The 24,603-nt window shown below is 33.6% G+C and overlaps 6 protein-coding genes and 1 non-coding gene across 7 annotated transcripts; 2 read left to right on the top strand and 5 right to left on the bottom strand.

Moving 5' to 3' along the window:
* Positions 1 to 15: 15 nt before the first annotated feature.
* RO3G_16753 (uncharacterized protein) lies at positions 16 to 902 on the bottom strand (the record flags this gene model as incomplete). The annotated part of the gene is made up of 3 exons (XM_067671337.1): positions 16 to 329; positions 407 to 501; positions 559 to 902. 3 exons carry the CDS (start codon positions 900 to 902, stop codon positions 16 to 18), a joined length of 753 nt encoding a protein of 250 aa, XP_067527438.1.
* A 3,699-nt stretch (positions 903 to 4,601) lies between these two features.
* RO3G_16752 (uncharacterized protein) lies at positions 4,602 to 9,630 on the bottom strand (the record flags this gene model as incomplete). The annotated part of the gene is made up of 5 exons (XM_067671336.1): positions 4,602 to 4,612; positions 4,753 to 6,888; positions 7,025 to 7,046; positions 7,090 to 8,123; positions 8,292 to 9,630. 5 exons carry the CDS (start codon positions 9,628 to 9,630, stop codon positions 4,602 to 4,604), a joined length of 4,542 nt encoding a protein of 1,513 aa, XP_067527437.1.
* A 3,595-nt stretch (positions 9,631 to 13,225) lies between these two features.
* Positions 13,226 to 13,672, top strand: RO3G_16751 (uncharacterized protein; the record flags this gene model as incomplete). Its single annotated transcript, XM_067671335.1, has 1 exon — positions 13,226 to 13,672. The coding sequence occupies one exon, from the start codon at positions 13,226 to 13,228 to the stop codon at positions 13,670 to 13,672; it is 447 nt and encodes a 148-aa protein (XP_067527436.1).
* Positions 13,673 to 16,485: 2,813 nt separating this feature from the next.
* Positions 16,486 to 16,580, bottom strand: RO3G_19220. The gene has a single exon. It is a non-coding gene; the product is annotated as a tRNA-Ile (tRNA).
* A 1,081-nt stretch (positions 16,581 to 17,661) lies between these two features.
* On the bottom strand, positions 17,662 to 18,044 carry RO3G_16750 (uncharacterized protein; the record flags this gene model as incomplete). Its single annotated transcript, XM_067671334.1, has 3 exons — positions 17,662 to 17,671; positions 17,731 to 17,802; positions 17,923 to 18,044. 3 exons carry the CDS (start codon positions 18,042 to 18,044, stop codon positions 17,662 to 17,664), a joined length of 204 nt encoding a protein of 67 aa, XP_067527435.1.
* Positions 18,045 to 18,161: 117 nt separating this feature from the next.
* RO3G_16749 (uncharacterized protein) lies at positions 18,162 to 20,810 on the top strand (the record flags this gene model as incomplete). Its single annotated transcript, XM_067671333.1, has 3 exons — positions 18,162 to 18,216; positions 18,291 to 19,619; positions 19,687 to 20,810. The coding sequence occupies 3 exons, from the start codon at positions 18,162 to 18,164 to the stop codon at positions 20,808 to 20,810; spliced, it is 2,508 nt and encodes an 835-aa protein (XP_067527434.1).
* A 438-nt stretch (positions 20,811 to 21,248) lies between these two features.
* On the bottom strand, positions 21,249 to 22,256 carry RO3G_16748 (uncharacterized protein; the record flags this gene model as incomplete). The annotated part of the gene is made up of 3 exons (XM_067671332.1): positions 21,249 to 21,443; positions 21,513 to 21,773; positions 21,843 to 22,256. 3 exons carry the CDS (start codon positions 22,254 to 22,256, stop codon positions 21,249 to 21,251), a joined length of 870 nt encoding a protein of 289 aa, XP_067527433.1.
* Between the last annotated feature and the right edge of the window lie 2,347 nt (positions 22,257 to 24,603).

Here is a 24,603-nt window from a genome sequence, read left to right as displayed (position 1 = left end):
TATTAAATAAAGAAATTATTTATTAGTGGGGATGGTAGTGATATGAAGTTTACCAAATTGTTGCTGAAATTGTATTGAGCCCATAGATTCTTGTCTTGTGTTCAAATATTGTGTATTAAACAAATGTTTATTATTATTATCCTGTTTAGCAATCTCGATAAGATGCTCAAGTTCCTTGATTTTGCTTTTACAATTAGAAACTTGCTTCTTTAATTCCTTAATGTGATCAACCGATAGCTTTAATATTGTTCCTTTGTTAATAGGTTTTCCATTCGTTCCTGATTGTCCTGCGGCTACAGTCATGACATTAGCACTTGCTGGAACAGATTCTAATAGATAGTCTGGAAGTAAAGTAGAAAGCTCTTTTGTATGTTAGCATCAATCCCAAGATTATTAGAGGCTTTACCTTGAATCCTTTCATTAATATTATCCCTTCTTCTTCTTTCAACTGCATTATGTGATTCTCTTCGTCGTCTTCTTTTTTCAAATATATCTTGATGACTTTTTTTTTAGGAAATCAAATGTTATTATTTTCTATTTGTATTATGGTATTATTACTTTTTTTGACTGTATTCATCATCATCATTATAGTTGGAATAATCATCAATATTATGACCAGTAGAATTGGAAGGCGTTATAATCAGTTCTCTTCCACCAAAAGAAGATGTATTTGAATCCAAGCTAGTACTGAACCATGTAGCCGATGGATCTGTACTAAATGTGTTATTATGAATTGACATCGGCCCATAGTTGTTAATACTACTCTGCCCACTATTATGTCTATTATGCAAAGGATGATAAGATGATGATGATTGACCAAAGTTATTCCTGTACATTGCGTTGGGATTATTATTTATAAATAAATGTTCTTGATTATCAATAAATTCTTGTCCAGAATACATTTTATGAAAAGAAAAGAAATCTTTTTTTTTTTCCTTATTGCAAGATAATTTTAAATAGACTTGATTTTACCAGCTGATAATATACTTTGTCCTTTTTTAGATTTATACAACAAATGGTCTTACGAGGTAAAACTCCTTCTCTTTCCTTTCTCTCTTTTTTATTTTTATTTTTTTTTTTAAAAAAAAAATATTCACACATAATTAACATGCTTTATTTCCTTCTTTTCTTTTACTGAAAACAAACACATTTTATGCATAGAAAGTTAGACAAGAAAAATAGAAGGTTGCACGGACCAGATCATATGAATAAAACGAAAGGGAAATTACCATATAAGGTCTGAAAGAAGTGCACTTCTAGGATTGTCGAGCAAGGATTCCGAAGAAAACAAATATAGACTTCATGCTACTATTTCTCAGTTACAGAAGACAGGAAAAGAGCATAACCTCATATATGGTGAGGTGAAAGCAGGTAGCTTTAATACGCACGCTTAAAAGTGTGATTTACTGAGGATAAATATACTTGCAAAAGATACTGTCGATCTCAAAAAGCTATTAAATGCAAGTATCTACAAACTTTTGTATTTGTTCTTATCTACTTTTGATATATTTAAAATTCGATCGCCCTTATTATACATTTAAAATCAAGTGGCTCAAAGTATTAAGATACATCAATGAAATTAATTGATGTTTATGGAAGCAGCAGTATATTTGTACTCTTCGCTTTCAATCTTGATTTTTTATTATTGCTTCCCTGTCCTATTTATTACTTGTTTGTATCATAATTAAGCTATTACTTTCATCTAACCGTCAATTTCTCACCGATTCAAATTTACTACTATGTTCTTTTTGATTTGTCAAAAAGCTAATGTTATGTATAAGCTGAAGCATAACTCTAAAGATTATTGATACAATGTCGTTGTTAAGATGTTTTGCTCTAAATAATTTTTTTTTATTTGTGAATAATGCTAAAGATTGGAAGATATAATCATCTTTTTCGGTTCTTTTTTGCTGTATTTACCATATTAAATAATTGATGTTCGTATGAGATTGCTAAATCTTTCTATAAAAAGTAATATATGCTAAACGTATAATACTGCTTATTTCATATTCATTGGAACTCTTTTCTAATGCCAAGCATTTAAAAAATTACATTGTTTATCAAGCTCAGCCATGATTAATGCAGAAATCACTCAGATCTCTGAGTACTTCTATATCTTGTATAAGCACATAGTTTGATTAAATGTCTTCATTTTCTTCTCTTAACGTCCAATAAAAAATTGCATAAATCTTCTTCCCTTAAGTTTTTTAGCAGTAACTTGTTTTTTATTATAATTTATTTTGATTATTTGCAAATACCTCACTCTCTTTTTGTGCATTGATAAATTATTGAAAGACATTTTTTATAAACTGAAAAATTTGTCTAAATTTGGTCTTAAGTGAAGAGTTAGATTGAGAAACAACCCCAAACGCTTCAAACTTTTTTAGAATCAGTGCTATAGAATTTTTAGTGATCCAGGCTGAAATTCTGCAATTTTTTTTTTTTTTTTTTTTTTTTTTTTTAAAAAAAAAAAAGCATTGTCTTATATCAAATGGTTTATATTAAATACTGCAAGTTTAGGATTTTACTAAGCTACATAAAGACTTGAAATTTTATTTTTACTATATTTTCAAATTGTGTTTGTTAAAATAAATGCATTGTCTTCAATTGTAATAGTCCTGGCTTCCTATATAGGCATTGAATAAGGGTAAGTATTTTTTAAAGCTTAACAAGTTCCCATTGGATCTTATCATATATAGTCAAATAAACATTTGAATAATCAAATAAATTCGCAAGTAAAGAAGAAATCGCAATGAAGATAATTTGACTACAATGACCATATTTCTCAAATGGTCGTAAAAAGAGATCAACATTTTTTTATAAAGGCTCACTTGGCTTATTTAAAACAAAGGGACAGATAAGCTGCTTAAAGGTTGAAAAATTGAGTATTTATATTTTGAAATTAAAATTTAAAGAAATACTTGAAGATAAAGAAGATGAGAAAAATGAAAAAGTATAATAGTAAAAAGGTGAATAAACAGCAAGAATTTCCGAACAAAAGATAAACTATCCAAGCAAAAGAAACGCCTAGGTTGCTACACTACAGTTTCTTATCTTTTACTTTATTGTATTTCTCATTTGGTTATTTTACAACCTGGCGAGTACTTCTTATTCAAGTATCTATTGTGACATTTTTTTGATCCTGAATATAATATTAATTAGAGTTGACTAAAAAGAGTTTTGATATTAGATCCAAGGGCTGATTAAAGTTTGACTTCAAAAGGATACTAAATTAAATATAAAACATCTTGTAACAAGTTATCAAACTGTCTTAGAGAAAGTCAATAAAATAAAAAGAGTTTACAATGAACTGTACGTTTCAAAAGTTTTCTTGTCCTTAGTTTTAAGATGAAAAATATAGTATCTGGTTCAAAAGTATTTACGCTTTGTAAGTTATTCCCCTAACTCCCTGTTTAGAAAATCGCCTTTTATAGGTTTTTCGTACCACTAACGATTTATAAACCTTCCATATATGACGAGTAAATTTAATTTATAAACTATAGTGTAATAATGCCTCCAATTCTGTAAAATGGAACAGTATATTTGTCGTATTTACCCCATTAAATACTTATTATTCGTATGAGATTACTCAAATCTTATACAGTGGCTCACAAAATTGTACAAGTGTTTTGCATTTTTTGCTTCAGTAGGATTTATCGGCACTAAAATGATAAATAAACAACAGCATGTTATACAGTAGTTACAAAAACTATTGCAACGCGAGTTCAAATCTCGCACCGAGACCAACATCTCCCCAACGATTCAACATATCAGTGTAAAGTTATAGTCATTTGTAAAACTGCATCTTGGCTCTTATGAGACATCACGGCTTATCGCTTTCCTTTGCTAGTCATGGAGACATTGACAAATTAATGTCACATTTTTAAAAATAATCATATTTCATTAATTGCATTATTTGACTTCAAAATGTGTATGACACCATTTGCTTTAATAGCTGCATCTATTCTTGCTAGCATGCTGTTGAGATGCCTTTGGCAAATATATTTAACAGATATATTTCATTTTACGTATAACGTTTGTCACTAACGATCCAAACTTGTCGCATGTGTCTTAAATGCACTCAGTAGCAACATAAGATGATGCTGTTTTAATCGTAAGATTAAATAAAAAAATTAAACAAAAAAACAATAGCAGCAATATAAAATTAAAATCCTTCTTTATTGCAGATTTCTTTATATTGCAAAAGAGCCCCGTTTAATGGATAAAAAGTTGGCATCTATTTATATTCTTTGTGAGCGTAGATATAAAAGATATAGACTCGGCAACAATGTCGTGCTGAAGAACCAATGATTAAGCTAAAGCTTGTCGATGTTCTAATATATGCATCTGAAGTTGAACAATAGAAATAATAACCAGTCAATTAACTTTGATCTAATTACTTTTGGGGTTGACAATTGATTAGACTCGCTAGGATGACAAATACTGATCTTATTGTTCTAAATTTGGAAAAGTGTGGAATTGTTCAATCATAGTTTAATCTTTGTGTATCGTTATTATTTTAATACAACTGATATCTTATAGAAAATAACTATGTTTACAACATTATCCTCCCCCAGACTTGACAATAGTCAGGTCGGCATTCATGCAGATACTAAATGTTATTTTCTTATTGGTTAATTTATGTATCTTGATGCTCAGCAAGTTTATGAAGTCAGCGGCCGCTCTGCTACATGAACTTTTTTTTTTTTTTTTTTTTTTTTTTTTAGTTTCTATTGTTTCTTATTCTTTTACTTTTTCTAAGGACTGTGCTATCTTGTACCATGTCCTTTCTTTTATGGTTCTTGTTTTCTTCAGTCACATTAGGTCTAGCAGAAGTCTTTTTAGTGTAATCTTTTTCATTAGCTATCATCTTTTGCTTTCGTGCTTGCTCTAATTCCTTCAACTCTTTTCTCTTAAGCCAATATTTATCAATGGGTACTGTGCTGGAGAAGGATGATGCTTTTTCCCACGTATTCTCTCTTTCACCATAACCAGCCCATTTTACAAGGTATTCTCTTTGTCCTGGACCGCCTCTGTGATCTCTAATATCCTCAACTTCATAGTATGTATCTTCTATAGCTGTTTCGTCAATAGAGACTATCTTGAGTTCTGATGGGACATATTCACGATGTAACAGTTCATTTTGCTCATCTTTTAAGACATAGGAACCACCTTGAGTTTTTCGAACGACAATGTAAGGCCCTTCATAAAGAGGTGACAGCTTACTAGTCCGTCCTGGTAATCTAACCATAACTGCAGTATCCTTCGGAAGATCTATGATCATATTTTTGTCATTGAACCTCTTGCTTGCTTCCTCTATGATCTTCTGTGTTCTTTCACGAATGGCAGGAAACACAATCTGGTACATGCGATCAGTTCTCTCAATTAGCTCTTGTTCTGTAACAGGTCTATTAGGAATCTTATCAGCTATACTCTGATCACCGTAATCCTCAAAGCTATTAAGTCTTCGAGCAAACATCAAGGAAAATGGAGCACTCTTTGAACGGTGTCTTATTTTATAATTCGACGCTAGTTGGACAATTGGTAATACATCATCCCAATCATTGCTGTTAGAATTAACCATTTTTCTTATAGTGTTTAATGTCGTCTTTACAGCGCTCTCGCTCACGCCATTACCTCGACTGTGAAAGGCTGTACTGTATCTGCGATCTATTCCTAGGTGCTTGGATAATGAGTGCATGAGGCTATTCTTAAACTCTCTGCCGTTATCACTTTGAATGATTTTAGGTATGCCATAGTCACCAAAGATTTTTATTAATTCTTTTGCTACAGTGTCACTTTGTTTATTTTTTAGTGGACGCAGTATGATGTACCTGGTACATACATCTATCATCACAAGGACATAGACATTTTCATTTGCCGTAACAGGTAAAGGTCCTAAAAGATCAATTCCAATATGGTCAAATGGTAGATATGCAAGAATATTCTTTAAAGGATGATAACCTTTCTTGCTTATATTGTGTCTCTGGCATTCAATACATGATTTGATTGTCTCAGTAGCATCTTTATAAATATTATTCCAATGAAGTCCTTGTGAATGTAACTGCTCCACAATACTCGTACTACCGAAGTGTCCGAAGGTATGAGCATCTTCAAGTAGACGTGCTCTCTTCTCAGGTGGAGGAGTCATATAGTCAGTTGTGGGATTATTAGCAAACTTTTTATTTTTTATTTTCACAGCTAGCACATTTAGTTTCTTGTCCTGACTATAGATCAAGTTGTGTCTCTTTGCTGTAGAGTTTGTCTGTCTTTTAACTTTTATTTTATTTTGATTTTTATTTTTAATTTCCTTTTTTTCTTTTTTATTTTCTTTTTGCGCAGCATCACCCCCTCCCAGCATGAACTCATTATTCAAGCAAGGTTCATAAAGTCTAGAGAGTAAGTCTGGTAATTGATTGAGAATTCCTTGTATGTGAATTACATCAAAGTTGAAATCTAGTAAAGTTTCTAACCAGCCTATCATCATAGGGTTTGCTTGTTCTTGGGTATGTAAATACATTAAAGCCTTATGGTCAGTACGTAATTCAAATTTATTTCCCCATAAAAACTCACGATATTTTTCTAGTGCAAACACTACCGCGTACAGTTCACGTTTAGTTGTATTCCACTTACGTTGAGAGGGTGACAAAGATTTGGATGCAAATGCAATGTGTAAAGTTCTATTCAGCTCATCTCTTTGGGTCAATACTGCACCAACACCATATTGTGAGGCATCAGTAGCCACGTAGAATTTCTTTGACAAGTCTGGAGTGTGCAACAGTGTCTTTGACTTTAGAATCTCTTTTAAAGCAATGAATGCATCAGTGTGTTCTTGGGTCCAGTTGTTTTGTACATCAGGATCATTACGAAGTCTGTCGATAGGTGCAGCTACACGAGAGATTAAAGGTATAAAGTCTCTCATATATGATACAATACCCATTAATCGCATCACTTCTTTTTTATTGCGTGGTATAGGCCAACTATCGATGTTTGTTAGGCGGCGTGGATCTACTTTGATGATTACCACCACTCTCAACTACAAATCCCTAAAAGATAAATTGATCGTTGATACCAACTGCACTTCTTTACATTGATTTTTAGGTTGACGGAAGTTAATCGTTCAATCACCTTTTTTACGTTTGAAGCATGATTATCAGCTGTTCCTTTGATTACACAGTCATCAACATAGGTTTCAATGAAATCCATATCCGCGAAGAGTATTTTCATCACTTTACAGAATATTGCAGTAACTGTCTTTAGACCGAAACAACATCCTTGAAAGGTATATGTTCGATTCTTAAATTGGAAGGAGAGTTTGTGTTGATCTTTAGGGGCTACAAGGAAACTATTGTATGCGTTTTTCAAGTCAATCTTAGTGAACACTTCACCACCAGCTAAGTTGTCAAATATGCTTCTTATTTTTGGAACAGGATAAACGACATCAGGGATTAGTTTGTTGATACCACGAACATCTAAACATACTCTGTGGCTCGTTATCTCATTGTTCTCATCTTTCTTTGGTACCATTAATAAAGGACTATTAAAGGATGTGTTAGCGCGGTTCTCTTTAATGATACCTGCTTTTAACCATTCATTTATTTGCTCTTCTAATTCAGGCATTTGTCGGTGAGCAATCGGATATTGTCTCTTAAAGGACTTTGCTCCCTTTTCCATTGGTAATTCTACTACAGATTCTGGTACTGTGCAGAAAGATCCAGCAGGAATATTTTGATTGTCATCAATTGCATTCTGGATATAAGCTATGAATTGCTTTTGTTGATCTTCGGTACCATAGGGTGAGTTGTTAGGTTCAATCTCATTATTGGCATCAAAATTCATATTAAGAAATTGTGCGTCTTCCTTTAATCTATTTGAATAATCATCTTCATTACCTGGGTACTTGTATGCTACTCCAGTAAGACCGATATTCATCTTTCCAAGAACATCAGTTCCAAGCAAGACATCAAATTCTTGTGTCATTGTCTCATTAAAATTTACAACTTCAAAAGAATGTTTAAAAGAGATGTTATTCATATAAGTTAAAGTGAGAGGATCGGTTTGTCCAATTCGTTTACAATTATTATCTGAAGACAAAAAATTTAAAGAACCATTTACAGAATTCACTTTGTCAATATTCAATTTATTATTCAAACAAATTTTTGATATGCAAGTGATATCACTGCCAGTGTCAATCTTGCCAATTAATTTCTTGCCCTCTATTAATATAGGAGTCAAAAGTTTAAAAGGATTAGTATCTTCATCTTCAGTTATTTTATTTCATAATGCCTTACAGTCATATGCATGATTTTCAGCTTCTGTCATATCATGATCATCGTCATTTTCATCATTTGTAGTACGAACAATGGCATAGATTGACTTGTCCGAATCTCTTGGTTTCTTTGGGTCGACATGAAGTTTTCTTTTAAAGTCTGCATATTCTTGGCATTGATGGCCATGGGACCAACTTCTACCACAATAGCGGCAGGGTTTACTAGTGCTTGCCTTTTGAGGAAAATTTTTGTTGCCATAATATTTATTTTTTACGGTCGACGCAGCATCATTTTTTTTGTTCGTTTTACTAAAGCAATCATCTTCATTGTGATTTGCATTTGAACCACCATGTCTTGAGCAAAAGAAAGCACCAGACGAACCATGACCTTTGTTTCTTTTTGGAATACTAAAAGGACCAGCATTTGTGTGAATTCTTTTACTACCACTGGCGATATTGGCGTAGGATGAGCTGGTGTATGTCCTTGGATCATCACCTAATAAATTTCTTGCTATTTCAGCAGCTCTCTCTACAGTCCATGGTACGTTCTTATTTTCTTTTAGAACAAAAGCTGTCTTACACTTCTCTAGAACAGGTTCAGAGAATGATGCTTTAAATCTAGCAGCCACCATTGGATCATTTTTATTCGCCCCAGCCTCAATACAAGTGCTTAAAAAACGGGTCATATACGAAGAGATAGATTCATGTTTATTCATGGTCATTGTAAATAGACGATGCATCGCATCTGTTCTAGCATTGTCAGTCAGGAATTTGTTCGTAAAGACAATTCTAGCTGAGGTCCATGTATCACACCTTTTCAGATCCTTTTCGACCCAGTCATCGTGGTCAAAAGCCAACGAAACAGGGAGATACCGGCGCCAAACCTCCTGTATGTCCAAAGCAGCAGAATAAATCACCTTTTCAAAGGACCGCAAAAAGTGTTCGACAGATTCATAACATTTCTCACCAGGAAATGGGATATCAGGCCAAGAGGTAAGCTGGAATTTTGGAATGTCATTTTGTGTCAACCGCAAACCAATTTCCTTCTTGACAGGAGTAGACGTAAGGGGAACCAGTTTCCCAGAGAGAGCAAGCAACTGTGCACCATATTTTCTCATTTTGTTGAAAGCCAAGTCTGCTTGTTCTTCTTCACCAGCCATTATATGTTTTTGATACAGTCGGGCAGATTCTTCCTTTTTATACCTTAGGAGCTTTGAAACTTCAGCATCAATGTCATCATGATCAGAGGTAATTTCATGCGCATTGGCATTTATTTTTGGGATTACTTCAGAGCCATCACCAGAAAGAGAAGGGTCTTGACTAGCTTGTTCGATCTCCATATCAGATGGATCTTGTTCCATGGGTCGATTGTCTTGTTTAGGGCTTTCCATAGCAGTTTACCAGGGTAAGAACCAGAAGGATGATTAATTTTAAAAAATGTTTTAATCGTAAGATTAAATAAAAAAATTAAACAAAAAAACAATAGCAGCAATATAAAATTAAAATCCTTCTTTATTGCAGATTTCTTTATATTGCAAAAGAGCCCCGTTTAATGGATAAAAAGTTGGCATCTATTTATATTCTTTGTGAGCGTAGATATAAAAGATATAGACTCGGCAACAATGTCGTGCTGAAGAACCAATGATTAAGCTAAAGCTTGTCGATGTTCTAATATATGCATCTGAAGTTGAACAATAGAAATAATAACCAGTCAATTAACTTTGATCTAATTACTTTTGGGGTTGACAATTGATTAGACTCGCTAGGATGACAAATACTGATCTTATTGTTCTAAATTTGGAAAAGTGTGGAATTGTTCAATCATAGTTTAATCTTTGTGTATCGTTATTATTTTAATACAACTGATATCTTATAGAAAATAACTATGTTTACAACAGATGCCATACGTGCTCCACAGCTTTTAAATTTGGGATTTGTGATAAGCAGTATTAATATAGCGTACACTATGTTATTTTCATCATATAGTGGTCGATCGAGATGTATGTTAAGGCCCAATGTCCGGTCAAAAGTAAATCTGTGTTTTGTGCCATTTGAAGCACTTCGATGTATACAGGTAGTTTATGCCAACAATATGTTGATGTACTTCCAAATTCAATATCTAACCGGAAGCTTGATATGCATATCCAGGGTCTCATAAAGATATGCGTCCCCATAAGGTTAAATTAGGCCTGCCATGCTTCACTGTAAGGTCGAGGTGATATGGTCTTAATATGTTGCTTGACCTTTGTTCTATAGTATTTGACGCCATCGGTGCCCCAAATACTAGATTTTGTTTCATTGGAAAATACTACCTATCTTCATCGATCAACGCTCCAATCCTTATATCCTTTTGCCTACGCCAAGCTATTTTAAATATACTTAATTGTTAGAAGTAGCTGCTTTTTCTGTAGCTTTGCATGGACATTCTTTTTTTTCAGGATGTTTACTGCAGTGATGTAAGACATAGAGAGTCCCAGCTCCATTAGCCTGAGGAACACGCCTCTAGCTGTCTGTATATCTCCTTTGAGCACCAATAATCCGATGTACTTTCTAGTTAATACAGGAGGAACCACAGGATGGACGCCTTTGCATGCTGTACCACACTTTAAAAACTTCTTTACGTAACGGTCTGCTATTGATGAATGTATTCCAAAAATATCTATAATTTCTGTGAATGATCTAATTTCAAAAATAGCTAATCTAATGTTGACTTGCTTGCTGTAGGGTGTGGGCGTTAGTAGATTATAGATATAAGACGTGAATGCATAAACAATAAAAAAATGAATTAAATTGAACGAACTAGAATCTGCTTGAATAATAATCTCAAAGCATACTCTCAGGGTAATTGGCATAAATCAAAATGAACAAGGTTAGCCCTAGGAATATAGAGAATTTTGCAACTCAAATGACGCGATCCAGTTTTCGAATAAAGAAAATTTCAAAAAAGCGGAACTTGAAATCGCGTACATCCATCATTTTGTTTCCATAACATTTGATAATCTAGTATATTAAAGAGCGGAGACCAGTTTATCCACTGTGAGGAATACAGCGTGATACCTCCATTTCACATGAACTGAGAAGCGATTTACCTGCAAAATTGCAAATCGTTGCAATAGTTTTTGTAACTACTGTACATCATTCGAAAGTATAGCTTCCTGGCTTTATTTGGGTACTGTTTTGCCAAATAAGAATTATGAGACAAAAACTATAAAAAGACAATAGTTGTGAAACTAAAGATTATATATGACTTTATTAATAAAAAATATTGAGGGTATTTATACTTTTTAAATGTCTGGGTCTTTACCGCTATTTCAATTGATCGGTTAAAAGAATAATATGGAAGATAAGGGAAGGATAGTGGATAATCAATAGCCGGTTTCTTCTTGACGAATCAAGGAACAATGAAGTAATTAAACTATTGATCTAACGATAATTATAGAATAGGATTGAACTGCCGTTGATGTAATCAGGTTCCGATATAATATTTAGAACGTTGATAGGACAACAGGGCAAGATTGGCTATTGCAGAAGTCTCACATTTATAATAGAGATTCGGTTAGACTATAATTCCGTAGTATCCAAGTTTATCCATGAATGTTCACTTTATTAGTTGTGTGGATACAACAGGTACTATTCAGTCGGTGATAAAGTCATTGTGGATGGAGTTATAACCGCTTACAAATGCCGACTATACTTGTACAATTTTGGGACCGTTTCAAATATTTCAATATCAGCTTATAATCTTGCTCGTCACAGCGCGTACGCCACCAGAAAAGATTTTTTTTTACTCTCCAATGCTCAAAGTATGTTTTTCTTTCCTTTTCTGCCATTTTTCTTACATCTACAGGAGCTAACTGCTATATAAAAGTGTGTTTAGGATAGGGGGTTTTAGGTAAAAGTAGTATAACAACAAAGATAAAGAAATACTGTTAGAACTTGGTATCTCTTTATTAAGTTAAGATAACTAAGATTGAATATGATCAATTCTACATGTAAAAAGTGAGAGTATTTATAGACATGATACGGATAAAGAATTAGGACGGATTTATGGTCAATTCGACAGAATAGATGATTACTATTTCTAATTATTAGTTTAGCCTGTTCCTAGCTTGTATTGTCAATTATGCTATTGGGATGGTTTCAGATAACTCTGGATGTAGGACTATTTAGGAGATGGTACGGATGAATATAAAATCCTCTAGTTCCGTGATTGGATATTACGGCTAATAATAATATCTCAGTTAGGATAAATGTTTGCGTGACTTAATGATGATCCGGTAAGTAATTGTCATTCCTTATTCAACATGCTCATATCATCAATAAACTATATTACAACCACGTCATATATTTGACTATGTGAAGTTAATATGAATAAAGCTTAATATAAAAATCTAATCAAAGTCTTTTATTGATCTGTGTTGGGAATAATGTCATAAATGATTCCAAGTTATGTCAGCATATTATTTAGGATCATATGAGATTCCTTTTACTAAAATAAAGTGACTATAATCTTATGTATCCTTAACAAAGTGTATCAACGTCCAATATGCAATCTATCAGTGTAGATCTTCGTAATCGTATCATCAGCTGCTTAAAAAATGGATACTCTATATCAAAAACAGTAAAAATAACTGGAGCAAGTCGTGAAACTGTTCAGAACGTTCGAAAACAATAAAAAGCGAAGTAAACAGCATTAAAGCAGGTCGTCCCAAATTACTCAGCAGCAGGGATAACCGGTATTTAATCCGATTAGTAACTGTTAAAGGTCAAGGGAATGCAGTAGAAGCCAGAAACACACTTGAAAATGACTTGCAAAAGACTGTATCAGTCGAAACAGCTCGAAGATCGTTACGTAGGTCTGGTTTAACCTCTTTTGTTAAGCCTCAAAAACCATTGCTCAGTGAAGTAAACAGACGAAAGCGATTGGGCTGGGCTCTTAATCACGTTGACTGGACCATGGAAGACTGGAAACGCGTGATTTGGTCTGATGAGACTAAAGTAAATCGTTTTGGATCGGAAGGTAAGCTTTATGCATGGAAGCAGCCAAATGAGAAGCTTAAAAGAAGGCATGTAAAGCAAACCGTAAAACATGGTGGAGGATCGCTTATGGTTTGGAGCTGCATTAGCTGGTACGGGGTTGGGCATATTGTCGACGTAGGCAAGAATATGGACAAGAACGTCTATCTATCTGTATTGCAAGATGATTTGGTGAAGTCTATGGCCGACTATTGCGAAGAAAACGACCTGAGAATGGCTGATTTTGAATTTATGCAAGATAACGATCCGAAGCATAAGTCCAAAATCGTATCTGAAAGGTTGTATAAACAGGATTTTACAACAATGGAGTGTCCACCACAGTTCCCAGACTTAAATCCAATTGAAAATATGTGGAATACCTTATAAAAACGCTTGTTTAAACAGTATGATTGTCCTCCTGCCTCTATGGATGAACTATGGACTCGTACGTTCGAGACTTGGCATGAAATTACCGAAAAAGGATGTCAAAATTATATTGAAACTATGCCTCAACGATGTATTGACATTATAGAGTATATGGGTATTTGGATCAACTTCTAATGCACACTTTTAAATAAAAACTTTATTCTAAAACATCGGTTCCAAAATTGTACAAGTGCAGTCGGCATTTGTAAGCGGTCATAACTCCATCCACAATGAATTTATCGCCGACTGAATAGTACTCAAAGAAAGACAAGAAGCTATACTTTCGAATGATGTACAACATGCTGCTGTTTATTTATCGTTTTGGTATCGATAAATCCTACGGAAGCAAAAAATGCAAAACACTTGTACAATTTTGTAAGCTACTGTATATCTTATTGAGTGAGTGGCTTGATATCTTCTATTGTGATCGTTCTTCTAATATTCAGGTACTTTAGCAAGTGTTATCTATAATTATGATTATGAAAACTTTTCATTTGTTCTTTTGTATGTCTGTCATAGATTATCTTTTATTCTGGGAATTCCTCACTGAATTGAATAACGTTATTTTACGCGTTATTTCAATTATGTGAAAGATTAGCAATATTCCTGACATCGGATTGGATTTGGTTATTTTAGTTGATACTTCTTCTTATCAAAGAACTCTCATGAATACAATACATATTCTAAAAGAATATGTTTAATTGGAATTGATTGTATGATCTTATTTAAATAAACTTGTATTTTATTTTATTTTTGTTTAGGATAGGGGGTTTTAGGTAAAAGTAGTATAACAACAAAGATAAAGAAATACTGTTAGAACTTGGTATCTCTTTATTAAGTTAAGATAATTAAGATTGAATATGATAAATTCTACATGTAAAAAGTGAGAGTAATTATAGACATGATACGGATAAAGAATTAGGACAGATTTATGATCAATTCGACAGAATAGATGATTACTATTTCTAATTATTAGTTTAGCCTGTTCCTAGCTTGTATTGTCAATTATGCTATTGGGATGGTTTCAGATAACTCTGGATGTAGGACTATTTAGGAGACGGTACGGATGAATATAAAATCCTCTAGTTCCGTGATTGGATATTATGGCTAATAATAATATCTCAGTTAGGACAAATGTTTACATGACTTAATGATGATCCGGTAAGTAATTGTCATTCCTTATTCAACATGCTCATATCATCAATAAACTATATTACAACCATGCCATATTATTTGACTATGTGAAGTTAATATGAATAAAGCTTAATTTAAAAATCTAATCAAAGTCTTTTATTGATCTGTTCTGAGAATAATGTTATAAATGATTCCAAGTTATGTCAACATACTATTCAGGATCATATCCGATTCCTTTTACTAACATAAAGTGACTATAATCTTATGTATCCTTAACAATTTTAATTATGATCTTGTATTAAGACTTATATTTATTAATGTCAACTACAATCAGTTACTGTTCTACAACACTTTCAATATCAACATTATATCAATACATAACAAACGTCACCTCCGCAGCAAATGTAAAATAGTATAAATATACATTATCTTTATTAAATAAAAGAGACAATCTTTAACTACTTAATAATTTATCTGTACCTTTGTTAATTACTATAAAAGGACTATTCGTGATCAAACACAACACACTGTAATTTTCTTTAATATATTGCTTGTTTGCGGGTTTAGATTTTTAAGTATGTAAGTTTTGTCGATAGTGACCACCAGATCTTGTTAATAGTAGATCAAACTTGTTAGAATAGGTTAAACTCTTGAGGTTTAGGAATAGGTTTACAATGAAGATTATTGACTTCAAGGGACTTCAGTATTTAAAATAGAACACAGACCAAAGGGTTTCAATTGAACGCTTGATGGATTTATTGTTTTATAAAATAAAGAAAATATAAAAAGAATGTAAAATTCAAAAGTAAAGTGAAGTGAAGTGAAGTCAAAATAGGGATAAGATATAAGGGTATTTATATGTTTTTGGTTTTTATAATTTTATGTTGTTTTTGGTTTTCAAGCAAAAGAGTTGATACTCCGTTTTCAAATAGGTTGTTACGCTGTGATGATTGGATTTTGTAAGGTTTTTGTAGTATAAATAGGTTTGTACTGAATAAGTCTTGATATAAGATCAAAGGTTTTGATTCCAAAAAGAGTAATAAATTGAATATAAGTTCGCTTGTAATAAGTGACCGCCAGATCTTGTTAAGTAGATCAAACTGTTTTGAGTAAAGTAAAATAAAAAGATAATATAATAGGGATTACAATGAAGTGTATATGCTTCAAGGGACTTTTTGTTCTTGATGTTAAGTAAAATAAAAAAAAAATAAAAGAAATTTACTTTGAATGATATTTATTTGAAATAATCAAAAAGTAATATGAAGTAAGTAGAAACAAGGTTATGTAGAAACAAAAGTAAGTAAGAACAAAAGTAAGTAAAAAGTATAAGAAATATTGAAGTTATTTATATGTTTTTGGTTTTTCTGATTATATGCTGTTTTTGATGATTTTATGGATATTCTATATTTTTTTGTATTTTTCTGGATTTATCTGTATTCATACGTATTTGTTTGTATGTTCCTGGATTTAAACTAATTGGAGAGAGAAAAGTCGAATGCTGCCAAAGTTTGCTGCATTGTGTTACAACGCAAAAGTTCATTTTCTAACTGGCGTGGTACTAAAAAAAACTTGACTGTATATCTTTCAACACGACAACAACACAACGTCAAATAAAAGTTAAAAAGGAGACATCACATTTATGCTCTAGGCGAGGATCGAACTCGCGACCTTCGCGTGACTCAAGTATATTTGAACAATATAAGCACGACGCTCTAACCAGCTGAGCTACAAGAGCATTTTTTTGCCCCAGATCAACACTAATATATGATCCCCAATCTTCGAAATATCAGCCACTGCAAATAATGTAGGGGCTTTGACGTAGAATTTTAACAGACCTATCAATCATCGATCCGGAGATTTTATAATTTTTTTATGAGAAACCATTATATCTTGCTGTATTGCACTTTTTTTAATTTTGAAAAAAGATTTAGGTGCGAAAAAAATAAAGAAATTTATTGATATTTTTGTTTTTTTTTGTAGGGTAAGTATTCATAGAGTTATTCATATTTTAAAAAAGTGTCTTTTTTTTTCAAATGATCTTTTTTTGGAAAGCCTGTTCCCCTCTATCGTTTAAAGACCGATGTCTTCTTTTTTTTTATTTTGCTCAGAAAAATACATATTAGGAAGGCAGTCTGTGGTTTTTAGCTTAGATCATTAGAAATGTGTAACAGAAAGTAACAAAATAGTCGTGTTTGGGAAAAAAAAAGACTTGGTTAAAAAAAAAGACTTGGTAAAAAAAAAAGACTTGGTAAAAAAAAAAGATTTGGTAAAAAAAAGTTTAAGTAAAAAACAGTTTAAGTAAAAAACAGTTTAAGTAAAAAAAAAACAGGGTCTAGCAATAGAAAGTTCATTGTTCAAATGAATACAATAATCTAAGAGCGAATATACTTTATAGAAATGCAAATACCTTTACATTATAAAAAAAGAATACGTGTATATTCTAAAAGAATAAAAAAATAAAGAAGCTCTGCTGACATTTTGTTACAAGGCAGTTATAATTAACAAATACATACAAAACTTTTTGTTTATCAAATAAATATATTGCTTTATTATTTTTTATGACAAATATTGTAAAAGAATATATGCTTTTAAGCTTATACTAGTTTATTACTTACTTTATGTTTGCACATGTGCGTAATTTGCCATTAGCCATTAGCCATTAGCCATTAAAGATGTGGGGCAATGACAACTTTCTTTACCAAAAAGAACTTTTTAGCAACAGGCAACAATATAAGTCTGTTATTCTTATAGTTTCTTTAAGTTGGAAAGAACAACTTTGCTCATGAGGTTCATGTTCGTCATCCGAATGTGTCCCATTAGGAATTCCTAATGTAAAAAAAAAGGACATTAGTTTTAGTCACTATTTTTTTTTCTTATAAACTTACATTTGGCCAGTGCTTGGTCTTTTCTTTTTATCTTCTTTAATTTTGGCATCTAGTCTATTCCATGAAACAAAACTAGGGAGAAAAAAAAAGTTATTTTACTGCCTTATTTCATTGTTTAAGCACCGACTGTTTTTGCAAATTTAGTATTCCTTTTTTATCAGGCACGTTTTTTTTTCTTCCTTATTTCTTTACAAAATACTAAATTCTTTAAAATGAACAACATGAACAACACCAAAATCGCCTGCACTTGTACCGAATGCAGCATGCATCCCGGTGGATTTAGAAGACTCACCAAAAGAACTGTTCTTAGCCATAAGCGTTTAGACAGAATCAGAGGAAGAGGTTTTAGTTTTATTTTTTTTGTATAAAGGCACTCGTGTTAATGTAAAAAAAAAAAAAAAATAGAGTCTGGAAGACAATCAACCGAAGTCATGCAACAATCAGCAGCCATCCATGAAACCGAAAGTGAGCATACCACCTTTGAAGGTATATTTTCAGTCAACAAAGCATTTTATATTAGAAAGATTTTATTTATTGAAGTGTATTTTGCAACTTGTTAGACCACATGAATGTTGATGGAGAGGAGGAATTGAGCCACGAAGATCAGCTCAAGCATCTTTTGGTGCTTTACGTGGTTCTTTTCCAAGCAAAGCACCTCTCTGTGCAAGCTGGTGAAGAGTTATTAGCCTTTCTTTCTTTCTTTGTTCGTGCTCTTGGCCATGGCATGGAGATTCCAACAAAGATCTCCACAGCTCGTGCCATGGTCAACTACTCGTCTGCCAGCAGTGGTGTCTCCCGTTTTCTTGTCTGTTCCCTCTGCAGAAGCGTGTACACCATGGGAAGTTTGCATGCCCGACAATGCTCCTACGTCAGGTTTGCAAACAACCCTCACCGCCAAGAACAACCATGTGGTAATCCTCTTTATGTTGGAAGCACCGTCAAGCCTGCCCTTGAATATCCTTACAACTCAACTTTGGAAACCTTAAAGAAGTTTTTTGCTCGTCCTGCCTTCGAGTTTCAAACTGAGCAGTGGAGAAGTAGATCGGTGGAAGAGGATGTTCTTTACGACATTTATGATGGTAGAGTTTGGGGCCAGCTTGCTGACTCAAATGCTCAGCCATTTGTCAACAAAGAAAGGTCGCTGATGGTGTCGTTGAATGTGGACTGGTTCCAGCCTAGTGACGGTATGCACTACTCTTGTGGTGGTGTATACCTAACTATCAACAATCTCCCTAGAAGTTCGAGGATGAAGACTTCCAACATTATCCTCGTTGGCATGATTCCTGGTCCTGGCGAACCCACGGATGACCAAATTCAAAACTTCTTGCGGCCAATGGTGGATGAGTTGATTGTCCTGTACGATGGTGCGGTTATACCCACCTATCAATGCCCAAATGGTGTGCTTGTTCGTGTTGCTTTAATGTCAGTCAACTGTGACATACCTGCAGCACGTAAAGTAGCCGGGTTTATGGGGCAGTCAGCTCATAAGGCTTGTAACAAATGCTCAACTGTCTTTCCAAGAATCAGTACTGGCGCCAATTCATCCAAGCCTGATTTCTCCAATTTTGATGATGAGCATTGGGTAATGAGGGACAGCACCCAGCAAAGACGAGAGGCGTATGACTGGCTGAACGCGACCCATATCACCCAGCAAAAGGCATTGCAGACAAGTACGGGGAGTAAATGGAGCGAGCTTCATCGACTTTGCTATTTTGATGTGGTAAGATTGACAACTGTGGATCCAATGCACAACTTGTTCCTTGGTACACCAAAGAGGATGATTGAAGTTTGGGAAAGCCGTGGTTTGCTTACAGTAAATGATTTCAAGGCAATGGCTGATGAATCAAATTCAATTCTCATTCCTTCTCAATACTGCAAGATCCCTAGATGTATGTAACAAATATAAAAAACTTTAATTTATGTTCAAGCTAACAATTTTTTTTTTAAAAAAAAAAGCCAAGGTTGAAAGTTCTTTCAGCAATATGAAATCTGACGAGTGGAGAACGTGGTGTGTTGTGCTTTCGCCTTTTCTCTTGAAACAAAAGCTGACAAGAGAGCACTTCGATGTTTGGATGCAGTATGTTGAAGCTGTGAAGTTGGTCACCGGCCCCTTGATTACAGTTGAAGACATAGAAATGGCGCATTCACTTTTTAAGAATTTTGGCAAGTCATGTGTTCAATTGTATGGAAACTCTATGACAACCCCCAATATGCATATGCACATGCATCTGAAGGAATGCTTTTTGGACTTTGGTCCTTCTTATGCCTTTTGGCTTTATGGTTTCGAACGCCTTAATGGTAATATAAAAAATATTAATATTAATTTCAAGACACGCTTCGAAACAACCTATGCCATTATGTTTACACAAAATGTTCATACGCAAGACCTCATACATTCATTACATTCATTCATTAACACAAACAACGAAGATATGCTCCTATTGGTGAAATCGATAGAAGAGATAGGCGAGGTTATGAGTGACGAGAGTGGTTTAACGCCATTTGACTACTCTCGTTTCATAGACGGGCCTAGTTTATTCAATTCGACGATCACTGGTAGTGAGCCTCTACCACCATCATCCTTTCCTTTAAAATTCAACAAGAAAACAGAACTTATATGCCATGAGCATTGTGATGCTTTAAAAAATTACTATATGAACACCTATGCACCTATGATAACAAATACATACATTGATACCACCATACACTCATTCAAAAAAATCACTTTGCTTGGACAGCTTTATCAGCCAGCAAGTGCAAATTCATTATCATCATCACCATCATCATTCATTCAGGCCATTGTCGACAATCAACTGCGCATTGGTCAAATATCATATTTTTTTACTCATTCATTTGGTAACAACACTCATTACTTTGCATTTGTCAATTGGTACAGTCATGCGTCCCAACATTTCCCCTCCTTTGATGGTACTGGCATCCAAGTGTGGAAGAACCAGTATGAACCTGTGTCAAGACAAAACATACTTCCGATTCATCGCATTTACAATCCTGTTGCTGTCAAGCCTTACATTGACAATCATATTCTCACTCTCTCTCTTCCAAGAAAGATTTATATGTAGCAAATATGAAAAACAATTCAATCATTTATCATTATTTTTATCATTATCATTATTATTATTTTATATATTTTACTAAAGAATCATTCAATAGACTAGTTTTTTTTTAACAAATGTTTATTCAATTTGATAAGAGGCAACAAAACAAGAAACAAAAAAAAAGGAAACAAAAAAGCGGATGCCTATGGCATTGGGTTCGCAGCAGCAGAGGAGGAAGGACCAGAAACAGAAGTGGGGAAGCCAAGAGCAGGGGAAGAAAAAGCCCAGGAAGGGCAGTACTCATGATCAAGTTTATCTGGGAACTCCATTTCAACATATTGTACTCTTCTTCTAATTGTTGGTGGAGCTCCCTTTTTCTTTAGTAGTTCTCTGTGCCCTTTCTGGAGCTCTTTGTGGAATTCCACTACCTGTAGGCAATTAAGGTATATTAGAAAATGAGATTTATTGATATGTCATACTTACTCTTTCACTTCTGAATGATGGCCGTTTGACAATAAACGTACGGCCATCTTCATCTTCTGGGCCATTCTCCTCATCAGAGGTCCAATCAACCGTCAAGATCTTTTCGGCAAATGGGAACCGTGCTTGGTATGCAGCTGCGTTAGCGTTGTAAGCAACCCTCCTGTTAAGGAGTTTCTATTATAAAGTATTGATGTAAGTATTATAGGCATTTTATATTACAATTTTTAAATATCAAGTACTTACTGCATTTACGCGGCTGCGGCAGGCTGACGTTGGTGTCGTCACAGCTTTCCCATTTGCCTTATCCACCATGTAATAGAACTTGCTTCTAATCATGGTGAATACTTGCGAATCAGTCAGGCCATTGAAGCGTTGGTGCTTCCTGACTTCATCGCGCAACAGATTTTTTACTTTTCTGTTGGCCTTGTCGGTGATGGACTTGAGTGTATCAAACTTGATGCCACGGCCAACCAAGTATTCACGGTAATGATCAGCTATGTGATCCTATAATGTAAGTAAGAAACAAAGTTATTAAATTGTATTTGCTAATTGATACTTTAATTTTAAACTTACACTACACTGCTTTTTGATCCTGTTGATCTCAGCCACATCAACATACTGCTGCCCTTGCTGTGGCTGTTGAACTGGGTGCTGCTGCTGCTGCTGCTGCAGTTGTTGCTGTTGCCACATTTGAGCAAAAAACTGCATTTGGGCAGCCATCATCTCTGGTGTGAGAGCAGAGGCTGCTCCAACGGCCTCTGCACCAGTATGGCTGCCAAAGCTTGCAACGGAAGCAGACACAGGGACAGGAGCGGACACGGGAACAGGAAAAGGAACAGAAGCAGAAGCAGAAGCGGAAACAGGAGCAGAAGAAAGAGAAGAAGAAGGAACAACAGTGGATGATGATCCAGCAATATTTGAAGAAACTCTTGCCCTTTTGGGGGCATTGCTGGGAACGTTGATGGGAGTGGCGACGCGTCTGGACATTTTTTAAAATAAAGTATAAAGAGGGGAAAAAAAAGAAAAACGTCCTACATTGTTTTTTTTTTATATTCTTTAGTTTAGTTTGTACTCTTTCTTTTTTTTTAAAAAAAAAACTATTGGGGTTGAAGATGTTAAATTTAAATGAAGAATAAGTCTAACAATATATAAACAAGCTTTTTGAATATTTTAATAGCTGTTCTAATTTCAGAAATGGTGTTAGAATGAGCTTTCATGGTTATTAGATTTGACTGATGCTGAATAGTTGTAACACTAGTAAAATGAGGCTATAAAAAAAGTATTTTTTTTTCCCTTTTTTCTTTTTTTTTTCTTTTTTTTAAAAAAAAACAATCTTCATAAAAGGTAAGTTCTTCATATTATATATACTATATTCCTGCTCTAATGGTGCTTTTACTTTAGTAAAATAATATCGGTTGCTTTCTTGATGTTTGAAATGGTCTTTATAAAGTCTTTTTTCCAGGATTATCGTTGCTTCCTTTACTTGTTGGTATAAGCTTAACTAGTGTCTTTTTTTTTCTTTTTTTTTTCTTTTTTTTTCCTGTTCCATCTAAAGCAAGGTACTATTACTTTTACTATATACTCGATTGCTAATAGCTATTATAGATGCGTGTTGCTTCCCTTTTCTTTACTTATTGGTATAAGCTTAGCTAGCTTTGTTTTTTCTGAACCCATCTAAAGCAAGGTACTATTACTTCTATTACATAACCTATATAGCTAATAATTATCATAGATACATGCTGCTTCCTTTTTTATTTGTTGGTATAAGCTTAGCTAGTCTTCTGGCCTATCTAAAGAAAGGTACTATTACTTCTACTACGTATACTCAATAGCTAATAATTATTATAGATACGTGCTACTTTGCTTTGGCCTTTACTATTTCTTTCTCGCCCTTGCTTTGGTTCTTGAGTACTGATGTCTTTCCTTCTTTTGCTTTGAGTGCTCAAGCCCTTGAATCCTTGAATCTTTGAATCCTTGTGTCTTTGCATCCTTGAGCTTGGCTTTTTTTTTTTTTTTTTTTCTCATGAGAACCTTTTGAGTTCCACGAGATTAATTAATGTATTTTTAGATTAGATGATGCTATTTTGGTGACAATAGGTAAGTCAAATAAGCTTTTAAAGCACTACAAGCAAAGAAATACTCTATATTGTTATTATTATTTTATTTAAATAAAAAAAAGCTATTTTTATAAACCAAATCCCTATTTTTTTGTGTATATAAAGCAATATAAGTGGTTCATAAAGAAGTATATAAAGCAATATGAGTGGTCGATAAAGAAGTTTATAAGGCAATATGAGTGGTTTATAAAGAACAAAAAGACAAATAAAGCATTGATTTGAAAAGTATCATTGGTCCCCAATTTTTTTCTGACGTAGAAAAGACTATGAAAAGCAGCTACCAAGATAGACGTCCTCGCACATTAAGGATTAAATCTACTTAGAACTCTGAATTATCACTCCCGTCAGTATCTGCATTAGCAAAACGCAGAATAAATAATAGAATCATAGGTCAATAAACGGTGCAGATGTTGACGTCGGCATAAATATGCATTCAATCACAGATTTTCATATCGCTGAACATAAAAGCATATACCTAACAATTAACGGTTCGCAGAGTTTGCACGATTATTTCCAGTGCAGCCACTGCAAATTATAGCGAATATTACTCGAATATTAAGAGCTTAATATTACTAATTTTAAGACCGCTTTTTTTAAAAGTTGATAAAGCACTCAAAAATATAAATTTTGTATCGTAAATGGGCCTTGAATATCACAGTTATATATAGATTTGATTTATGACTTTGAAAGAAATTATTATATATAAAAAACAAAAGTTTATTTTTTACGTCAAGGGTAAGCATGTTAAGGAGGTAAAAATGACTGAAGTTAAAAAAATCCTCCCACTTAGGACTTTAAATTCAGTTTTTTTTTTCTTTTTTTTTTGTTAAGTTATTTTCTTAGGCAAAATTTCATATTAATATATTTTAAAGTCAGGGTTACTTTTTTGTGCTTTGAAATTTTTCTTGCTGTATTTTTTTTTTTTCTTATTTCAAAAGCTTGCTCGTTTTCTATTATAATGCCTAACAAAAATCTTTACATTTGTGTTTGCCCTGAAGTTTGTGCCATCAAGGCTAATGGCTATGATATTGTAAAAAAATCAACTTTTGAACGCCATGAAGTAACTCGACAGTACTCCACATTTTACTCAACGTACCCCTGTCACCATTTACACGGCCAACACGGTATGAAATGTACTTTTTAGTGTAATAAATGTATCCTAAGACTTCTTAAATAGTAACTGATGACATGTTGACGATGTTTGGCCATTTGAAAGT

The sequence above is a fragment of the Rhizopus delemar genome, genomic scaffold (genome assembly GCF_000149305.1).
Source record: "Rhizopus delemar RA 99-880 supercont3.22 genomic scaffold, whole genome shotgun sequence".
Classification (NCBI taxonomy): Eukaryota; Fungi; Mucoromycota; class Mucoromycetes; order Mucorales; family Rhizopodaceae; genus Rhizopus; species Rhizopus delemar.
This window is presented reverse-complemented; position numbering and strand designations above follow the sequence as displayed.